This window comes from Sturnira hondurensis, unplaced genomic scaffold (genome assembly GCF_014824575.4).
Source record: "Sturnira hondurensis isolate 20B ecotype Veracruz unplaced genomic scaffold, ASM1482457v3 Scaffold0022566, whole genome shotgun sequence".
Lineage (NCBI taxonomy): Eukaryota > Metazoa > Chordata > Mammalia > Chiroptera > Phyllostomidae > Sturnira > Sturnira hondurensis.
Genome location: NW_028095197.1, coordinates 5561551 through 5579034, shown reverse-complemented (window position 1 = coordinate 5579034; position 17484 = coordinate 5561551). Strand labels below are relative to the sequence as shown.

General features: G+C 54.5%; 1 protein-coding gene across 1 annotated transcript; it reads left to right on the top strand.

Moving 5' to 3' along the window:
- The first annotated feature begins 9283 nt into the window (after positions 1-9283).
- AQP3 (aquaporin 3 (Gill blood group)) lies at positions 9284-15161 on the top strand. The gene is made up of 6 exons (XM_037035926.1): positions 9284-9482; positions 12449-12575; positions 12949-13086; positions 13415-13533; positions 13842-14059; positions 14145-15161. The coding sequence occupies exons 1-6, from the start codon at positions 9375-9377 to the stop codon at positions 14311-14313; spliced, it is 879 nt and encodes a 292-aa protein (XP_036891821.1). The 5' UTR covers positions 9284-9374; the 3' UTR covers positions 14314-15161.
- The last annotated feature ends 2323 nt before the right edge of the window (positions 15162-17484 follow it).

Sequence of the window (17484 nt, the reverse complement as noted above, 5' to 3'; positions counted from 1 at the left end):
CAGGGAACATGATAGAGCGTAAGATCGGTGGCGTCCAGCACAGTGCCGCCCTGCACAGGTGTGTGCAGAAGGGGCGCCTCATCCCAGCAGATGAAAGGCCAGCGAAAGATTTCAAGGGAAAGAGAACCAGTCTGTGATCTCTGTGCAGAATGGGTGGGGTGGTGATGATAAAAGGCAGCCTGAGAGAGCAGAGAAGTTGACGTTTATGGCGTGCCCCGAAACTGCCGAGTCCTTTTGCAGATCTTATTTATGAGAATTTGATCATGTAATCATATCAGTCCTATGAAGGACATACTTTTAATTGTGCTAATTTTCCAAATGAGGGAACAGGTTCAGTGGCGGGCAGGGGCCCATTTGCAGAGGGGCTTTGACCCTTGGCTATGAGTCTTCATCCTCAATGAGCCACTTACGGGAACTCTGGCCTCCAATTTCATCCCAATTCTGTTAGTCTTTGTGCACCTGTGCCAGCCCCTGCCTGCCCCTGTCATGAGACAACTGGGCCTATGGTTGAAATTAACATAGTGAGCCCATCGATTGGCTTTGTAAATGGGGGTCTCCATCTCCCCCTGTGCTGTTCGTTTATGAACTTCAGAAGTCAGCAACGCACCTTTATTTTCTGCGAAAGCTTCAGGCCTGTAGCTTCTGGCCCTTTCAAGAACCCAGCTTTGGATATCCCAGTGAAAGCAGGGGACGGAATCTACCCCAAGGCAAGGCTGTGTAGCAGGTGGTGGCTTCAGGAAATACAGACACTAAGAATAATAGTGTGGGAAATGTAGACACTAAAGAACTTAGAAGTATGACACATGGACATGAACTAAAGGGGGGAAATGTGGGTGGGAGGGGGGTGCAGGGTGGAGGGGAGTGAAGGGGGGGAAATGGGACAACTGTAATAACAATCAATAAAATATATTTTAAAAAAAAGAAGTGCAGACACCAATCTCACACCGGAAATAAGCCCTGGCCTTGCTACATCCCCATGTGGTCCTGGGCAAGTCACTTTTTCCCTGCTGGGCTCAGCCTCCCCACCTTTAAAACAGGTATGAGGATGGCTTTGTCAGGTGCCCCTGCTGGCAGTGGAAGAGAGTGGAGAACTTGGACACCCCAGGAGCTGCACTATTCCTTTTTCCACTCCCTGCTTCAGCTTAGGGAGTAGGGTGGGGTGGGGTGCGGTGGGGGAGACCAGGAAGCCCAGGCTCCAATTTCAGTCCCTCAGATGGTGCTCTTAACCTGTTTTCCTCAGATTTTCTCTGGGAAGTAGGTGAAGAGGCTGGTGCGGTCTAAGTTGACTTTTGGGAAGGAGATGGGGGCGTGAGGAGCTAGAATTTCAGGGGAAGGGAAGGAGAGAAGCCCAGAAGGAGCTCCAGTATGAGCAAGGTTGTGCAGGGTGATGCAGACTACGCGTCCCCATGGCTGTTTTTGCCTCTGGGTCCCTGCATTTACATTGGCAGGTAGATGTGGATGGACTAGGAGCATGATTTGTCTGCTGTGTGTGTAGGGAGGGCATGCACATATTTGTGTGCACTAGTCTGTGTGTGCAGATTTTTGTCTCCAGCTCTTGGTTGCCGTAAAAGGAGAAATCTCTGTTTTTGAAGAGCAAGTCAGGAAGAAAAGCTCTCAGGTAGGAGGCAGGAATTCTGGTTTCCTTTCTGAAGCTTTAAATGGCTTTAAATAAAAACGTCCTACTCTTGGGCTTTCCGTTTTCCCAATTCTGTAGGGACTAAGCCTCGGTATGTAGTTGACTTTAGTGAATTCTCAAAGGGTTCTCCCTTCCATCCATGGTATCCAATAACCTTCTCTAAACCAGAATCCTTTTAGCTAAAGACCCTTTCTTTCTCTGCCCAGCTCCTTACTTTGGAGAAAAAGAAGCAAAGGGTCACCGGTTCGATTCCCAGTCAAGGCACATGCCTGGATTGCAGGCCAGGTCCCCAGTAGGGGACACATGAGAGGCAACCACACATTGATGTTTCTCTCCCACTCTTTGGCCCTGGTTGGTGTAGCTCCATGGATTGAGCACGGGCCTGTGAAGCAAAAGGAGAAAAAGAGCAAGATCCCAAACCCTAGGGGTCCTTGCAGTAGGTGACATTCAACGAAGTCCTGAGGGCTGCTTGGTTCCTGACCTACTGTCAGATTTGGGCTTGTTCCACTGCCCCCCCCCATAAATATATACGTAACCCCTCCAACATCCAGGTGCTTTGTGAGTCAGAAATTAATCCAGGTGAGCCATAAAGGGGAGGGGCACGTGAATCACCCCTACCCTTCTCAGACAAGGCCAGCCTGATCCTCCCCCTACTGTGGAGGAAGAGAAGGAAGAGAAGGAGCATCTTAGATTGCCCCAGGGAACTAAGGGGGACCAGCATGTTCAAAACCCAGAGGCAGACACTTCCCTCTCCCACTTCAGTTACTGGAAGGTGAAAGGGGAGGATAATTTTTTCTGGTTTGCATGGGGCCCAGAGAGGTGTATGGACTTGTCCACAAACACACAGGGAGTAGGGAGTGGAGCTACAGAGAATCTAGGTGTCCTGGCTCCAGGCCTTGCTCCTGAACTTGGGCTTTCATGGAGCCAAGGACTGGGGTGGGGAAGAGTAAAGAACTAGAGAGGCCTGAACAATGGGGCTGGGAGGAGTGAAAAGCCTGGCCCTCTCCCCTGTTCTGGGCTGCCTGCCAGCTTTGCCCCACTCCCTCTGCCTAAGGCAGTTGAATGAAGCTGTTATCAGCAAGACCCAGAGAAGCAGGGTCAAGTATAAGGGTAGGGGATGGGAGCGTGAGCACTCTGTTCCACCTCAGTTCAAGCCTGAATCTCCTCTGTTTGCCTGGGGTTGGGAGCTCCTCAAAAGAAGAACCTGGCTCTGCTCTATTCTCCTGGACTGAAAGCCTCCACAAGATGGGGATGAGGTCTCCTAAAGATGAATGAAGCCAAGGTTGGGCCCTTATTTGAGGTAGTAAAAGAACGTGGAGATCCAAACCCTGTTGCACTTGATGACCGACGGTTTGGATGAAAAAGATAGACAGGATGTCCTGGCTTTTCCCAACCTCCCCCCAAGACACCCTCATCTTTATCTTCCAATCAATGGGGTTTCGCTGGAGCCCAGTTCCCACTGACCCCAGATCTAGAGGCCCTCAAGAAGTCATTCCAGAAGTCTGACTGCAGAATCTCCTACTGTAGCCTGTCTTCTCCTCTGGATCCTTCTCCTGTGAATCCTCTCCCCTAGGGCAGGCAGCTAGTGGCTGCCCTGTAATTAGCACCTGGGCTGGGCTGGGATGAGGGGAGAGGATGTTGGGGCTCATGCACACCCAACACCTTTCTGGAACACCAGATGCAGAGTCCTTCCCCCATCTGTCTCCCTACCCCCAAGCCCTTCACACCACAAGCTTCTCAGAGAGCAGTTTTTCTGGGCCTCACCTCAGCTTCAGGTTCCTTTCAATTCTGCCCACCTCCAATTTCAGCTTCTTGCCTACCTGCCCTGCCCAGTCTGCCTACAAAACCCCAAATGCTAACCTTCCTCCCTCCTTGCAGCCATTGCCCTGCGTCTGGCCTCTTTCTCTCCACTGTGGCCTCCTTTCAGGCCTTCCGCCTCAGTGTCTCCCCTTCTAACCCATCCTTCACCCAGCAACTGGAGGAATCCTTCTAAATGCAAACAGAGACCACGTCAGGCCCCTGCTTAAAACCCTCAGGTCTCCCATAGGCCACTGTTCTTAGCGGTGAAACATTTATCAATTGTTATCTTGTTTGGAACCTTGGTATGAAATGGCTAAGAAGATGCTGTGGTTGAAGGAGGGATGGGGACAGGGCTCAGCCTCCTTGGCTTCCCTCTCGCCATCTCTGGCTGTAGCAGACCCTGTGAGAGCTTCCTTAGAGCCCTTGGGGCTTGAAGAAGCACTGCTTAAATATCTCTGCCCAAACACCCCCCCTCTACCCCCAGTAAGGTCCAGGCCCTTCATATAGAACCCAAAATCCTTCCTGTGCTACCCGTGTCTCCCCCTGGCCTCACTGTGGCTGCTCTCATCAAGTATCAGGCCAGCACCCATTCTACCCAGGGCCTGGTCCAGCAGTCTCTCACCTGCAAGACTCTCCACAAAATCCCTAGTCAAATGTTTCCTCCTCCAGGAAGCCCTCTGATTGCCTCAGCCCAGAGGATGCTCCACGCCCTTCCTGATTTCAGAGACCAGGCAAATGATGTGCCTTGGTTCAGGCCCCATATGAAGCCTGTAAGCTTTCCTTCTTTCTTAACCTCTGGTCCTGACTCCACATCCTCTGAAGCAACCCCATCCTGGTTCCAGGAGCTTTTCTGATAGTGAGGAGGAGACAGGAAATCAGAAAGCCCAGAGGCTCCAAGCCTCCCAGAAATCTGAGCCCGAGGTATGAGCCAGAGCCCTCTAGACACCCTAGGCCTGTTTGCAGGGATAGCCTGGTCTATGTCAGCTTCACGTCACTAACTCCCCTCTTCCCAGTGTGGCTCCAGACTCCTTAACTTCTATCTCCATCTTCTGTCTCCAGCTTTTATAAACACTGGACACAGATCCACGGCCAGTCCAGATAAGAACACACACACACGCATACACAGGCCCTCAGGGATACACATATACACGTGTGGCCACCCACAGGTACACACGGACCTCCCTGGATATATACGCAATCAAGAATGCACACAGCTATTCCCATGTGAGGAAGTGTGGCTCTGATTAAGGAGACAGCTTCTGGAATGAACCTTTCTGCCTATGTTGACCGTGTAATACAGTTTTCAAAGCCTGAAACATTCACAATCTAGTTTGATTGTTTTAGAGGCCCCCCGGGTCTGGGGTTGGGGGAGGATTCCAACTGAAACCTCCAGGTGGCTGATAAAGATACCGAGACTCTCAGGGGAAGAGAGCTGTCCAGTTCACCAGCTGGTCGGTGACCAAGCCAGACTTGGAACTGAGATTCTGGGTCTGCCAGAGGGCTCTGCCCCCATCAGTCTGTCCCTGTAACTGTGGACCCTTTCTCAGCAAGAGGTCTAGGCCTCTGTCCCACCCCTATGCTTCTCCTCTATGACCCTCTGCTGTCCTCAAAGGGTGCCAAGAGCAGCTCAGGGACACCAGAAGGTGGACCCAGAGTCCCCAGGATATGGGTCAAAAGGTAGATTTTCTCAAGGTCCTGCTGCTCATCTGGCTGGAGGTGTCTGAGGTGGGTAGTTTATGTTCCCAGGTTCCCTGCCATCTTGCCTGTCTGTGTGGAGACAGGGGGTGACTGCTGGCACAGTAGGAGGAGATGCTCGCCCGCCCCCCAGTCTGGGGACGCTCATAATAGGGTGATTCATCTCTGTACTCCACTCCTCTTTGCCAGTCTAGAGCCAACCCCCCCACCCCAGCTCTCAAGGCCCAGAGGCAGGGATGGTGGCCGCAGTGGCCTGAGAATGGGGCACGCTCTAGAAAGGGAGACCAAGCACGGAGCGACTCTGAGGGTTCTCGTTCCCTGGCTCCGGGCTGTCCTGTGCCTCCGGCCAGGCCTGGGGCTCCCTGGCCTCTCTGCCCGTTTCACCTCTTCTCCACGTCCCCACGGGGTTTGAATCCCAGCTCAGCATTCACTGGCCGAGTGAGACCTTGGCAAGTCACTGCTCTCCAAATTTCAGTTTTGTCATTTGTGAAAGGAGAAAAATATAACCACTTTTGGGGATTGCTTTGCATATGGGAGGAAGTACATTTTTTCAAAGGTTTTATTTATTTATTTTTAGAGAAAAGGAAATGGAGGGAGAAAGAGAGGGAGAGAAACATTGATGTGTGAGAGAAACATGGATCGGTAGCCTCTTGCATGTCCCCAACTGGGGACCTGGCCAGCAACCTGGGCATGTGCCCTGATCAGGAATCAAGCCAGTGACATTTCGGTTTGCAGGCTGGCACTCAACCCACTGAGCCATACCTGCTAGGGCACTTTTTTTTTTTTAGAGAAAGATTGACTTGTTGTTCCATTTATTTATGCACAGAATCCACAACCTTGGTGGATCTGGACAATGCTCTAGCCAACTGAGTTACCCGGCCAGGGCAGGAAATACTTTTCTAAAATTGAAAACATCTCTGTCTGTCTAGGTTTGCTCCTCCCTCACCCTGCCCCAGTGCTCTAGGGAGATAAGGGGATTCAGGGAGACTGGGGGCATTGTAGCGTTATTCATTTTCTATACTCTTCTTCACCCCACTTGCTGACAGCAAAGCCCAAATCTCCTCTGCGGCTCTTCAGACTGCTCTCATTCAGGGAAAAATGTTTGGGGACAGGACGTGAAGGGCGTGCCACACCCCCCATTCCTTATAGGGCCCCAGCCAACCCCTCTGGTTCAGCAGGCTGGGGCTTGTGTCTGCAACCCTTCCCTTAACTGGAAACCCACATCCCCACTCAAGGAGTCACAGCCTCCCACGGGTGGATGGGCTGTCAAGGTCCCTTTCTAAGCCCAGCCCTCCCGCCCAAGTGAGACACAGACCTTGCTCAAGATGCCCTGGGAGGAGATGGAGTCTCCTCCCAGAGCTGGGTCCCAGCCTGCACTGGGCCTGGGCTTTTCTTCCCAAAGCCCAAGAGAGAGCCCAGAGGGCTCTAGGTAAACTGTGAGACTCAGAGTCGGGACCTCACCAAGCTCATTCTACTCTCTGTGAAGCCATGCTTCCTTCTGCCTTTTCTGCCACGGGGCGCTATTCACATTGACTGCATTGAGAATGATGCCCGCAGTGTCCAGTCCTGCAGTGAAGGCCTGCTTTTGCTCCCCAGAACTACTGCTACCCCGGCATTTCTAGATAGGCATCCTCAGGCCCTGAACCCCCTCAGTCCCAAATGACCGAAAGAGAACTGACAGGAGTAAGGAACCCTTCCTTGCAAGGCATTGCATCCTCCAGGCAAGGTCCTCTTGGGCCCATTAAGTAAAATGAATCACACCCTGGCCAGTGTGGCTCAGTTGGTTGGCCATCGTCCCACAAACTGACTTCCCATCAGGGCACAGGTGTGGGTTGTGGGTTCAGTTCCAGTCAGGGCGCGTATGGGAGGCAGCTGATTGATGTTTCTCTCTCTCTCTCTCTCTCTTTCTCTCCCCTTCTTCCCCTTGCTCTAAAATAAGCGTGTCCTCCTTGAATGCGGGTAAAGAAAAGAAGGATGATGCCTTGCCCACACCTTCTCAGCTCCAACCCTGATGCATCCCAAGGTGCATGTGTATGCACATATATGAACATGTGTGTAACCACTAGTTACAAATGGGTTTGGTGAGAGTGTATGGGGTCATGGTCCTGAAGATTGAGTGCTGATTTGGGGCCATAGAGCACTGAGAACCAGCTTTTGTTCCATTTGTCAAACTATGTGACTTGGCATGGAGCTGCATCCACTAGAGGGGGTCACAAAGATTCTCTGTGGTGGGCTGTAGCCCCAGATTATAGGTAGGCACACATACACATGCACACGTGAGTGAGTACATGCAGGTGCACAAATATATTCATGCTGTTTAATGTGAACAAGATGCACAAACCCACGGTCATGTGAGTGCCCTGGCCCCCGCCCCGGTGTGGCACACCCGAACACCTCTGCGAGCTGAGTGCCAACTCTGCAGGAGCCGTGCGTGCGCCTGCTGGTGGCGGGGCTGCTCCTGTTTTTCTCTTCTTCTCTGGGTCCCAGGCCAGGCCAGCAGGCCCATAATGGGGTGCTGTGGGCTGGAGAGTCCCTTGCTTGTCCCTGCCCTATATTGCCTTTGCAGCCCCACCTGAGGCAGTGAGCGGATGAGAAATACCCCATGGGGCAGGGATAAGAGAGGGCAGCATGTCCCCGCATTCCCCCATGAGCTCTGGCATCAGGACGCTAGGGTTCTGTTCTGAACGAGTGAGTCACACACTGGCAGTGGGGCTGGAGGCAGGCACTCAGTGACGGCTCCCTGATTCACTGTGGGGCCTCCCAGAGAGTGGGGTGCATTGCTATGGGCCAAGGGCCATGAGAGATGTTGTATGTAGGCTCCACATGTATGACTCTGTGGCCAGGCTCCCATGTGAATGGGACCCTGTGAGCATGTGAGCAGAGCTCAGTCTCCATAGGCAGTGTGGCCGTCAGTCTCACGGTACGTGTGTGTTTGCACACATGGGTGCATGGGTATGAATCTACCTGATATGTATTGCTAAACCACATCTCTTTAAGCTTGAGTCACTTTTGGAGCCTTTATTTCTGACAACCATTCCTCAAGGGACAAGTCCCCAAAGCCTGTAGCCCACCTGGATTAAGTCCATCTGGAAAATGTGGTTTCTTTGGCCTCCCTGGCAATGCCACAGTAGGGACAGGGGTGAGGGTATATTTGCTCCTAGTCCTGGGCCCGAGCCACCAAAGGTCAGATTCCTAATTATTGAATGCAGCACAGGGAGCAGGGTTGCCCCAAGACTTCCCTCAGAGGGGGCTGACACTCCAACAGTTTAGCCACTTTAGTCTCTTAAAGGGACAGACTCTCCCTTGGCTGGGAATTCAGCCAGAGTGGGAGAGGGTTAAAAACGGCGGGGACTTACTCTGCTGGCAAGCATGTGGCACGTGGCATGTCAGAACAACTTCAGTTCAGCGTCTGAAGCCATGTGCAAAATGCACTCAGGTACACGTGTGACAGTCTCAGTTACCCCAGCCACATCTGACAGGATGTGCACAGCCATGAGAAATGCCCAGCAAGTGTGACCAAGCACAAAGGACACATGTCCTGTGTGGGCACAACTGTGGACAGAGCTGGTCCAAACAGACAACGCATGACATACGCACAGGACAAGGAGCAAAGGCCCACGAGCTCTGTCTGCAACTCAGCATGCGTTCTGTGTGCCCCGCTGAGTCTGGTCTTTGAGAGGGTCTCTTCTTTGGGACCCACAGCCTCTGCCCTCCAGCCCCCTGCTGAGGACATGCTGGGTCCAGCCATCCTGTAGACCCAGGGCCAGGTTCTTTTTCTTTTCTGACATGTCTCCTCTCACCCTTAAGGTAACGGGGATGATAGGAAACTCATTGTCATGGGCCGAGAAGATCTTTCTGGCAGCTGCATTCTCCCCAGCCATGTCCTGCACCTGGCTGTGCCCCATCACTGGCTCTCAACCCCCTAGACACATCCTCCCTTACGTGCTTTTCAGGGTCAACCCTACTACTCCTAAGACACCTCATATCCCTTGTTTCCCCACCTTCCTCATTAGCTCCTCTCAACCCAGAGTACCCACGAACATCCTCAGGCAAGGTGTGGGGTGGCCGCCCACTCCCGTGGGCGCGGCCCAGGACTGAGTGGGCGGGGCAGCGGGCGGGCCCAGTGCCTACCTCTCCCATAAACGGCGCGGGCCGCGCTCCCGGACTCTGCAGCTGCGCCCGCCGCCCCTCCTCCGCGCTCCACCGTCTTGCCCCGCCGACCCGACCGCTACCTGCCCGCGACATGGATCGACAGAAGGCGCTGGTGTCCCGCTGCGGAGAGCTGGTCCACATCCGCTACCGGCTGCTTCGCCAGGCTTTGGCAGAGTGCCTGGGAACCCTCATCCTCGTGGTGAGTGGGGCGGGGGGTACCCAGAGAAGCTCCTATGTCTCCGGCCCCCACACTCCTCAGTCCTTCCGTTCGACGGAGGGCTGTTGCTTCTCAAGACAGCCCTACCCCTCTCTCAACTCTGATCCCCACCTTGACCCCTTGCAGAGTGCTCTTCCCCCCAGCTGTTACTCCGTCTGTTGACGGCTGTTACTGCCAGTGACAGCTTTGATCCTGCAACCTCCCCCCACTAGTGACCCAGCCCACAGGCTGGAGCTGAGGTCACCCCTGCGATCTGGGACCCCATCCCCTTCTCAAGGCTCCCACTGCTCCCCAAGTTCTCAGAGTCCTAGCCCAGGAAGCAGCTGGGGCAGGGGGTAGGCAGAAGCAAATGGAACCCTTTTAGACTATTTGGCTTCTGATTTCTGGCCCCTAATGAATAATTAAGGCTCAGAAAGTCCAAAAGTTCCCGTGACATGAGGACAGTTTGCCACGGGTTGGGGCAGAGGGTGCAAAGAGCAGCTCAAGAGGGAAGGAGGATCCTGAAGCTAGGAGGTCAGGAAGGCTGCTGGGCTCCAGGCACGGAAGAAGTGGTCTCACTAAAGTTGCTCCCTGCTGCCGAATGGCTCCCAGGCCCTGTCAGTTACCCAGACAGATGCTGTCAGCTTCTGCACAGAAGCACTCTGACGGACTCTATGGGTTCTCTGAGTGGGACACTTCTGCCTGGGTCACTCCCCGGTCCCGGTTACTCCCTGGTCACCTCAGTTTTGCCCCTGCGTGACTCTGTTTGCTCTTCTTGGGTCTGGTGGACACGTACACCAGTTACAGGCTCCATTTCCTGTCCTAGTTACTCTGATTTTCAGCCACTTTGCGGTCACACCTGTTCTCTTCTCGGTTACTTCTGGGTTTAGTTGCTGCATTCTAGTGGATGGGTTGCATTATTCCATTCCTGCCCCAGCCCCAACCCTAGGTAATGCAGGCTTGCCAGCCTCTTGTGGGCTCAGAAGCTTAACTGGAGGCAAACAGGGCTGGGGTGGCCCACCTCAAATGGGTGGTGGTGGTGGAGCAGGCACTGTGGTAGGAGGAGGGCTGAGACTCACCTGGAAATAGGAAGGGGAGAGGGAAACCAGAGGGGCGCTTTATCCATGGCCCCTCACGAGACGAAGGCTCTACCAGTCATCCCCATCCCTTCCTTCCCCTGTGCCAAGGGAGTGGGGCAGGTGCTTATCATCCTCCTGCCCCATAGCCTAGTGTCCCCCACTCTCTTATCTAATTTACGATCCAGACCCCCCTCCCATTGGAGAGAAGCCAGGACCGGGGAAACACATTTACAGAAGGCCCTCCCTGTCCCCTCCCAAGCCTCAGTTCACCTCCCCCACAAAGGAGCAGTCAGGCCTAGCAGGGAGCTGCTCCAGTAAGGAAAGTTTCAGGCTCAGATGAGTATGAGGCATTGGGTGTCAGTGAAAAGCAGAATCTCAAGGGCAGCCTGAAGAGGAAGGGCCAGGCTGGAAGACCCAAGTGATGGGTGAGGGCTTGCCTGCATATTTCTGTAGGTTGGGGACCTAGAGCTTGCAGTGGTAGCAGTGGGGCTGGCTTTGGGGCAAGGGGAGCCCCTTTTTCTGGGGTATCTAGTAAGGGAGGGGCACGGGGGAGGAGGAAGGGTAAGGAAGAGGAAGATTAGCCCCAAGGTGGTAGAACTGGCTCTGACAGCTTCTCACTCCAAGACCTCCTGGGATGGAGCCAGGTTTGGGCCTCAGAGAGGCAAGGAACTGAGACCAGGACTTGCCAAGCCCAGCGGGGTTCCCGGGTCCCCCACGTGCCTGCCCCTCCCCCACCCCCTATATAATTACAATCTCTGATCTTTGCTCTCACACCTTTGTCCTCCATCACTGCTTGCTGACTTCCCCATTATCTTGGTCTTTCTGAGAAAGGATAAAGAAAATGCCTAATAGCAGAACAACAGGACACTGACCTGTCAGAATGGCCAGGGGCCCTAGCATGGCTCTTGGAAATTGCCTGCTGGGTAGATAGAAAACTTTTAATTATGGGAAGGTGAAAGAGGAGCCTGGAGCAAGGGCTGGAGCAGCTTTGGGGGACACCCCAGGGCTCAGGACAACAGCTCTTTACAGCTGATGAGAAGCATTTTTACATTTGAACAAGGGGAATAGACATACAGTGTATTCTGTCCTTGCAGGACATCAGGGATCTTCATCCTCTCAAATGCCTCTCATCCCTGGCAGAAAGCTTAGAACTAATCTCCCTTTTTCCACTGCCTGGGGGCCCAGACCAGGGCTAGTGAGAAGAGCCACTCATCAATGCCGTTAGGATCACCAAATCTGAGTACAGACCCAGGACCCTGTCAGGGTCAGTGGAGAGAGAGGATGCTCTAGGACAGGGACAGGTCGAGGAGGGTGCTGAGAGGGGCTCTGAGAAGAGCCAGGGGCATGGGCAGGGGCTCTGACATCCCAGATTCAGGAGAAGTAGATTCAATCTAACTTCTGGTCTCCTTCCTATTTCTTTGTGCCCCATCCCCCATCACTGCCACAACCATGTAGCTTTTCTTTGGGGCAAAAAGGGAGGCAGCTGCAAGTGGGGAATGAGTGAGAGCCTTCTTACCTCTATGGGACAGGCCTGCAGGGCTAGAGGAGAAACTACTAAGGTGAATGCTGTTCCCCTCTCCCCTGCTCCTGTTGAGATTCAAGAAAAATCAGTGACAGTGGTTCAGATATCTATTGGGGTCCCAGCTGCAGACTCTAATTCCACGGGGACCTGGAATCAGAGTTATTCCAGGGTTGGGACAATGGGGCTGGGAGGGCACATCTTCTCAGGGTGCAATTGCAGCAGGGGGGTTTCGGCTGAGTTCCAGGGTGGGCTTTGTCCTCCTGATGGAGGCAGGCAGAGGTTGCCGGCTTCGCCCTTCCCTCTGCAGTGAGAGCTGCTGGGCCTCAGCTGGGCCTCACCCTCCCGCCCTGTTCTGTTTCCTGATGCAGATGTTTGGCTGTGGCTCTGTGGCCCAGGTTGTGCTCAGCCGGGGCACCCATGGTGGTTTCCTCACCATCAACCTGGCTTTTGGCTTTGCCGTCACCCTGGGCATCCTCATTGCTGGCCAGGTCTCCGGTAAGGCCTTATCCCACCCTTAATCATCGCCCATCAACAGCATTCTCACAAGGGCCCCCCCCCTGGGGGATGGGGTAGGGGACGGGGTGGGGGACATTCCCAAGGACAAGGCATAGCCATGGCCTGAGCTCTGAGCTCCTGGAAGAGGAGAGTGGAGAAGGAACCTGATACCTGGAACCTTTGCCTCTCACCTTGGAATCAGAGATTAGCAGAGTTGTCCTGTTATGCAGTCTAACTGCCGCCTGGTACATGACACCCTTCCCTGCACCCCTGTTCCCCTGGCCAGAGGTGGGGAATATGAAGGTGGTAGGGAATCCTGGCCTACCCACTATGGCAGGCTTTGGCTAATAGGTCCCATCTCCCATCCGCATAGGGGCCCACTTGAATCCTGCTGTGACCTTTGCCATGTGTTTCCTGGCAAGAGAGCCCTGGATCAAGCTGCCCATCTACTCCCTGGCTCAGACACTGGGAGCTTTCCTGGGTGCTGGGATTGTTTTTGGACTGTACTATGGTAAGCATTACCCTCCTCCACTAGCCCCTCCTTCTACTTGGGACCTGCACCAGGCCTTTCAGTGACAGACTGCTAGGGCCTGCCCAAGCCCTGGGCTCATGACTCACGCGCACACAGGCCCCAGGTGCAGGGGATGAGGGGAGTAAACGAGTTGGGCAACATTAGCGTCTCGGGCCCTCACCCCACCCATCCTACCACCTCCGACTCCTGAGTAAAACAACAGTGATTCTACTTACCCACATAACCCCTGGGCAGGCGGGCCAGCCCGAGAGAGGAAACTGGGCCCAGGCCTCTGCCCTCACCCACTTGGGGTTTAACCTGTCCCTAGATGCAATCTGGGCCTTTGCTGGCAACGAGCTCGCAGTCTCCGGCCCCAATGGCACAGCTGGCATCTTTGCCACCTATCCGTCTGGACACTTGGACATGATCAATGGCTTCTTCGACCAGGTATGGGATGGGGACGTGTGAGGGGAACACAGGGAGGAAACCAGGCTGTCTTGGGTATCTGATGGGCAGGCTGGGGGCTGGGACTCCTTGTCTAGAATGGAGTTTCTCGGTGTGTGGGACGCCTATTTCAGAGTCAGAATGGCTGAGACTTTTATATTTAACGGGTTCCCCAGGAGATCCTTATCCCTGAACAAACCCTAGCACCACTGTCCTGGAGAGCAGAGTGCAGGAGGGAAACAAGAGGCCAAAAAGAGGGACCAGAGGGTGGGGTAGGGGCTACTCCTCACCCCGTTCTCCCTGCTTGCCAGTTCATCGGCACAGCCTCGCTCATTGTGTGTGTGCTGGCCATCGTGGACCCCTACAACAACCCCGTCCCCCGTGGCCTGGAGGCCTTCACCGTGGGCCTGGTGGTTCTGGTCATCGGCACCTCCATGGGCTTCAACTCTGGCTACGCTGTCAACCCCGCTCGGGACTTCGGCCCCCGCCTCTTCACTGCCCTTGCTGGCTGGGGCTCAGAAGTGTTCACGTGAGTGCCACCAACACCTGGCCAGCCCTGCTTGCCTTCCCTCTGCTTGTTCCAACCACCCCTAACTACGTATTCTGTCCACCAGGACGGGCCGCCACTGGTGGTGGGTGCCCATCGTCTCCCCACTCCTGGGCTCCATCGCGGGAGTCGTCGTGTACCAGATCATGATCGGCTGCCACCTGGAGCAGCGTCCACCTTCCACGGAGGAGGAGAATGTGAAGCTGGCCCACGTGAAGCACAAGGAGCAGGTCTGAGTGGGCAGGAGCCCCCCCCCTGCCCCTCCTCCTGCAGCATCTACTGACTGTGCAGGGGGCTGCTCTCTAAAAGGCCCTTCACAATCCCTTCCCAGGCTAAGCAGCCCCTTGTTTGCCACCACCCCACTGGACAGCCCCTCTAGGATTTCCCACCAGACTCTGTCCAAATAGGACTTTGGGCCATTGCCCTTCAACTGTGATGGGACAGGGAGTAGGGCCAACATAACCCTTTGTCTCCCAATGGGGAAGAAATGGGCAGTGGGTGTGTGTGTGTGTTTGTGAGTGTGTGTGCGTGTGCGTGTGCGTTTTCCCAGACGTTCAGGGCAAGGGACCAAGTAGAAAGGATTTTTCGTCGTGGGGAGGGGGATCTAAAGGAAGGGGGATGGCGATGCTTCCATCTGTGAGTGAGGGGCCTTCATGTTTCAGGGGCTCCAGGTGGGGAAGGGTCCAGATACATGTGCTTCTGACGACGTGTGTGTGATCGCCCTGTTTTCTAGGCAGGGGGTTAGGGCAGGCTTTGGGGACGATACCACGGGAGTATGGGATGGCTGAGAGGAGGGGCCACAGCCCGGGTGTGGACTCTGGCTAGGTATAAGTAGGAGCCGAGTAACATGTTTCTGTTGTAATGTAGGCATGGGGGGCGGGGCGGGGGGGGGCGTGAACTTCAGGTCGTAGTTTTCATGTTTGCTGTTGTACAAAAATGTAGCAGATTTTACAGTTTGGGGGGTTGGAGTTGGAGACTACTCTAAATAGGGTCTTCACTCTTAATCCTCCACTAAACACATGTACTTTTACCTTTTAAAAAAAAAAAAAAACCCAACCAATAAAATGTATACCTAAACTGCCAATGGTGTAAATATTTCTCTGCTTGTTCTGCTGTTTTCCTGGGGCCAGTCAAGGAGCCTCAGGGTGTCTGGCCACACCCAGGGTGCCCTGCTGGGCTTCAACTTGGCCAGGGCACCCCGGGGGCAGGAGGCCTCTTCCTCTCAGCTTGAACTCAGCGGTCCCACACTTTCCCTCAAGCTTCCGTCTTCCTGGGAGCCCCGGCACAGGGAATGGCACCTCCTTCCTAATCCCTGCCCTCTCCCACCACGCCAGGAGACAGGCCTGAGCCTGGCTGAGGGAAGAACTTTCTCCAGGCAGAGCTGCCTTAAGGGGAGGACTGCCACCCAAGAAATAGTGAGGTCCCTTTTGCCAGCGGATTCCAGCCAGACTGGGAACCTGTATTGTCTCCTACAGCTTGGAGCTGTTCGGGCTCCATCAAACTCCACCCAGAGCTTGGTCACATTCCCTTAGCAGCTTCCCTGCCTCCAGGCCTGTCCCTGTCAGTCTATTTAGCAACCAGAGGGATTTTTCTGGAAACCCCTACTGAAAGTGGGCTCTTTCCACGGCTTTCTTCATGGTCCAGAGACAATCTCATACCTCCCATGCTGCGTTCAGGCCCTCCAGGACCTGGCTCCTGTCCCTACCTACCTGTCTACCCATCCCCTCACAATGTGCCATTCACCCCAGGCTACTCTGTGTGCTCCTGTGCCTGCCTACCCTTGGACCTTTGCTCCAGCCAGTCTAGTCACTACAAGTCTCCTGATCTGCTCTGCTCCTCCTCTTCCAGGAAGCCGTCCCTGTGCTTCCTCACTCTTCCACCATCTTCCGCAGCCAGTTGTCTGAGCCCAGAGACCTCAGCTGCTTTCGTCTTCCTCTCCCCTTCTGTGCCAGCTCTTCCATCTGAGGCACATCTGAGCCCATACTGCTGGGGTTGGACTGACTCTCTGGGACCCTGACTGCCCAGGGAGGCAAGGGATCAGCACGTCTGAGCCCAGGAAGCTCTGTCAGGTGATCACATGCCCCTCCTCACCTTCACTTCCTTACCCAATCCTCCTCAGGTTTCACTATGAATAAAAGGGAAGGTGAAAATAAAAAGGCAAGATGAGAAGGCCAACCCCAGCCCTCCTGCAAAGTTAAGCCGGAGGAACCCTGGGTCTGTCAGGAGAACTGTGGGTTTTAGAAGCTAAAGCAGCTCTTGTTCCCCAGCCATTTCACGGATGAGGAGACCACAGCCCAGAGAGGGTGGGTGGCAAATGCAGGGTCACACAGCTAGGACTCTGGGGGGTGGGGGTGGGAGAAGGAAGTTTCATCTCTGGTCTCCAACCCCTCTTGGTCCCCAGCTCCCAAGGGGAGTGTGTGGCCTGTGGGAGGGAAGCTTGCCAGAGGGAGTGTCTCTTTCCCAGGCCCTGGGGGAGGAAGGGCAAACCTCAGGAGGGGAATGTGTGTGCCTTCAGAGTTTCACTCTAGCCACAGTGGTCTCACCTGTTGTGTCCCATCCTGCTGTCCTCCCTAGCATGGCCCCTGTCCTTCTGTCATCATTTCCTCTTAAATCCTGCCGTTGACTTTGACCGGTCAGCCCTCTGGTGCATTGATTGAGGAAAGTATTCAAACGGGGATTCCAGGCCCAGCTTGGCCTCTCTCTAGCTGTGTGATCTGGGAACGGTCATTTTCTTTCCCTGAGCCTCCGTTTCCTCATCTGTGTGCTGGGAGGTATTGAGAGAAAGAAGTAATGGAAGAGAATTCATGAAAAGGACTTAGCACAAAGACCCGAGCTGAGTCCTTTCCACTGTGGATGGTAAATAGTCAATAAATGTCACCTCAGCTCGTGGTTTTTCCTGCAGAGCTGGGGAAGGGAGGTGGTGGTGGAGAGATGCTGAAAGTTGTTTTTTTAAAGGTCATTGAACTCAACATCCTCTTCCTTGTCAGATTCCTTTCTGGATTCTGGGTTCTGGATTTCCTGAGGAGGGGTGGCGGGGGGGGGGGGGGGGNGGGGGGGGGGGGGGGGGGGGGGGGGGGGTGGAGAAGAGTCGTGGTGATGGCTTGCTGTGCCCTGACTAGAGGAGGCGTTTGGGGTAAGATTGAAGAGAGGCATAAGAGGGGGCCACACACACAGGTGCAGCAGGCAGAGGAGCACACAGCCTAGGGCACGTGTTGAATGGAGGGTCAGCTGGCGTGAGAAAGGGCAAGGCCTGGCCAGGAGCGGTGAGGCAGGGCAGGGGCTCGTAGGGACCTGGGCCAACTGCAGCGTGTGCTGGGGTAGGAGGAAAACTCCCCACCTCCCCGTGCACTTCCAGGCTGTGCCTTTTATTAGCTGTTCTGGCTGATAGCAAGTTATAGAGAGAAATC

Bases quoted from the DNA above. Each gene is read 5' to 3' on its own strand.
- AQP3 (XM_037035926.1), top strand. From the start codon at position 9,375: ATGGATCGACAGAAGGCGCTGGTGTCCCGCTGCGGAGAGCTGGTCCAC. The intron at 13,534-13,841 runs GTATGGGATGGG...CCTGCTTGCCAG, and splicing joins TCAATGGCTTCTTCGACCAG to TTCATCGGCACAGCCTCGCT. The intron at 14,060-14,144 runs GTGAGTGCCACC...TCTGTCCACCAG, and splicing joins TGGGGCTCAGAAGTGTTCAC to GACGGGCCGCCACTGGTGGT.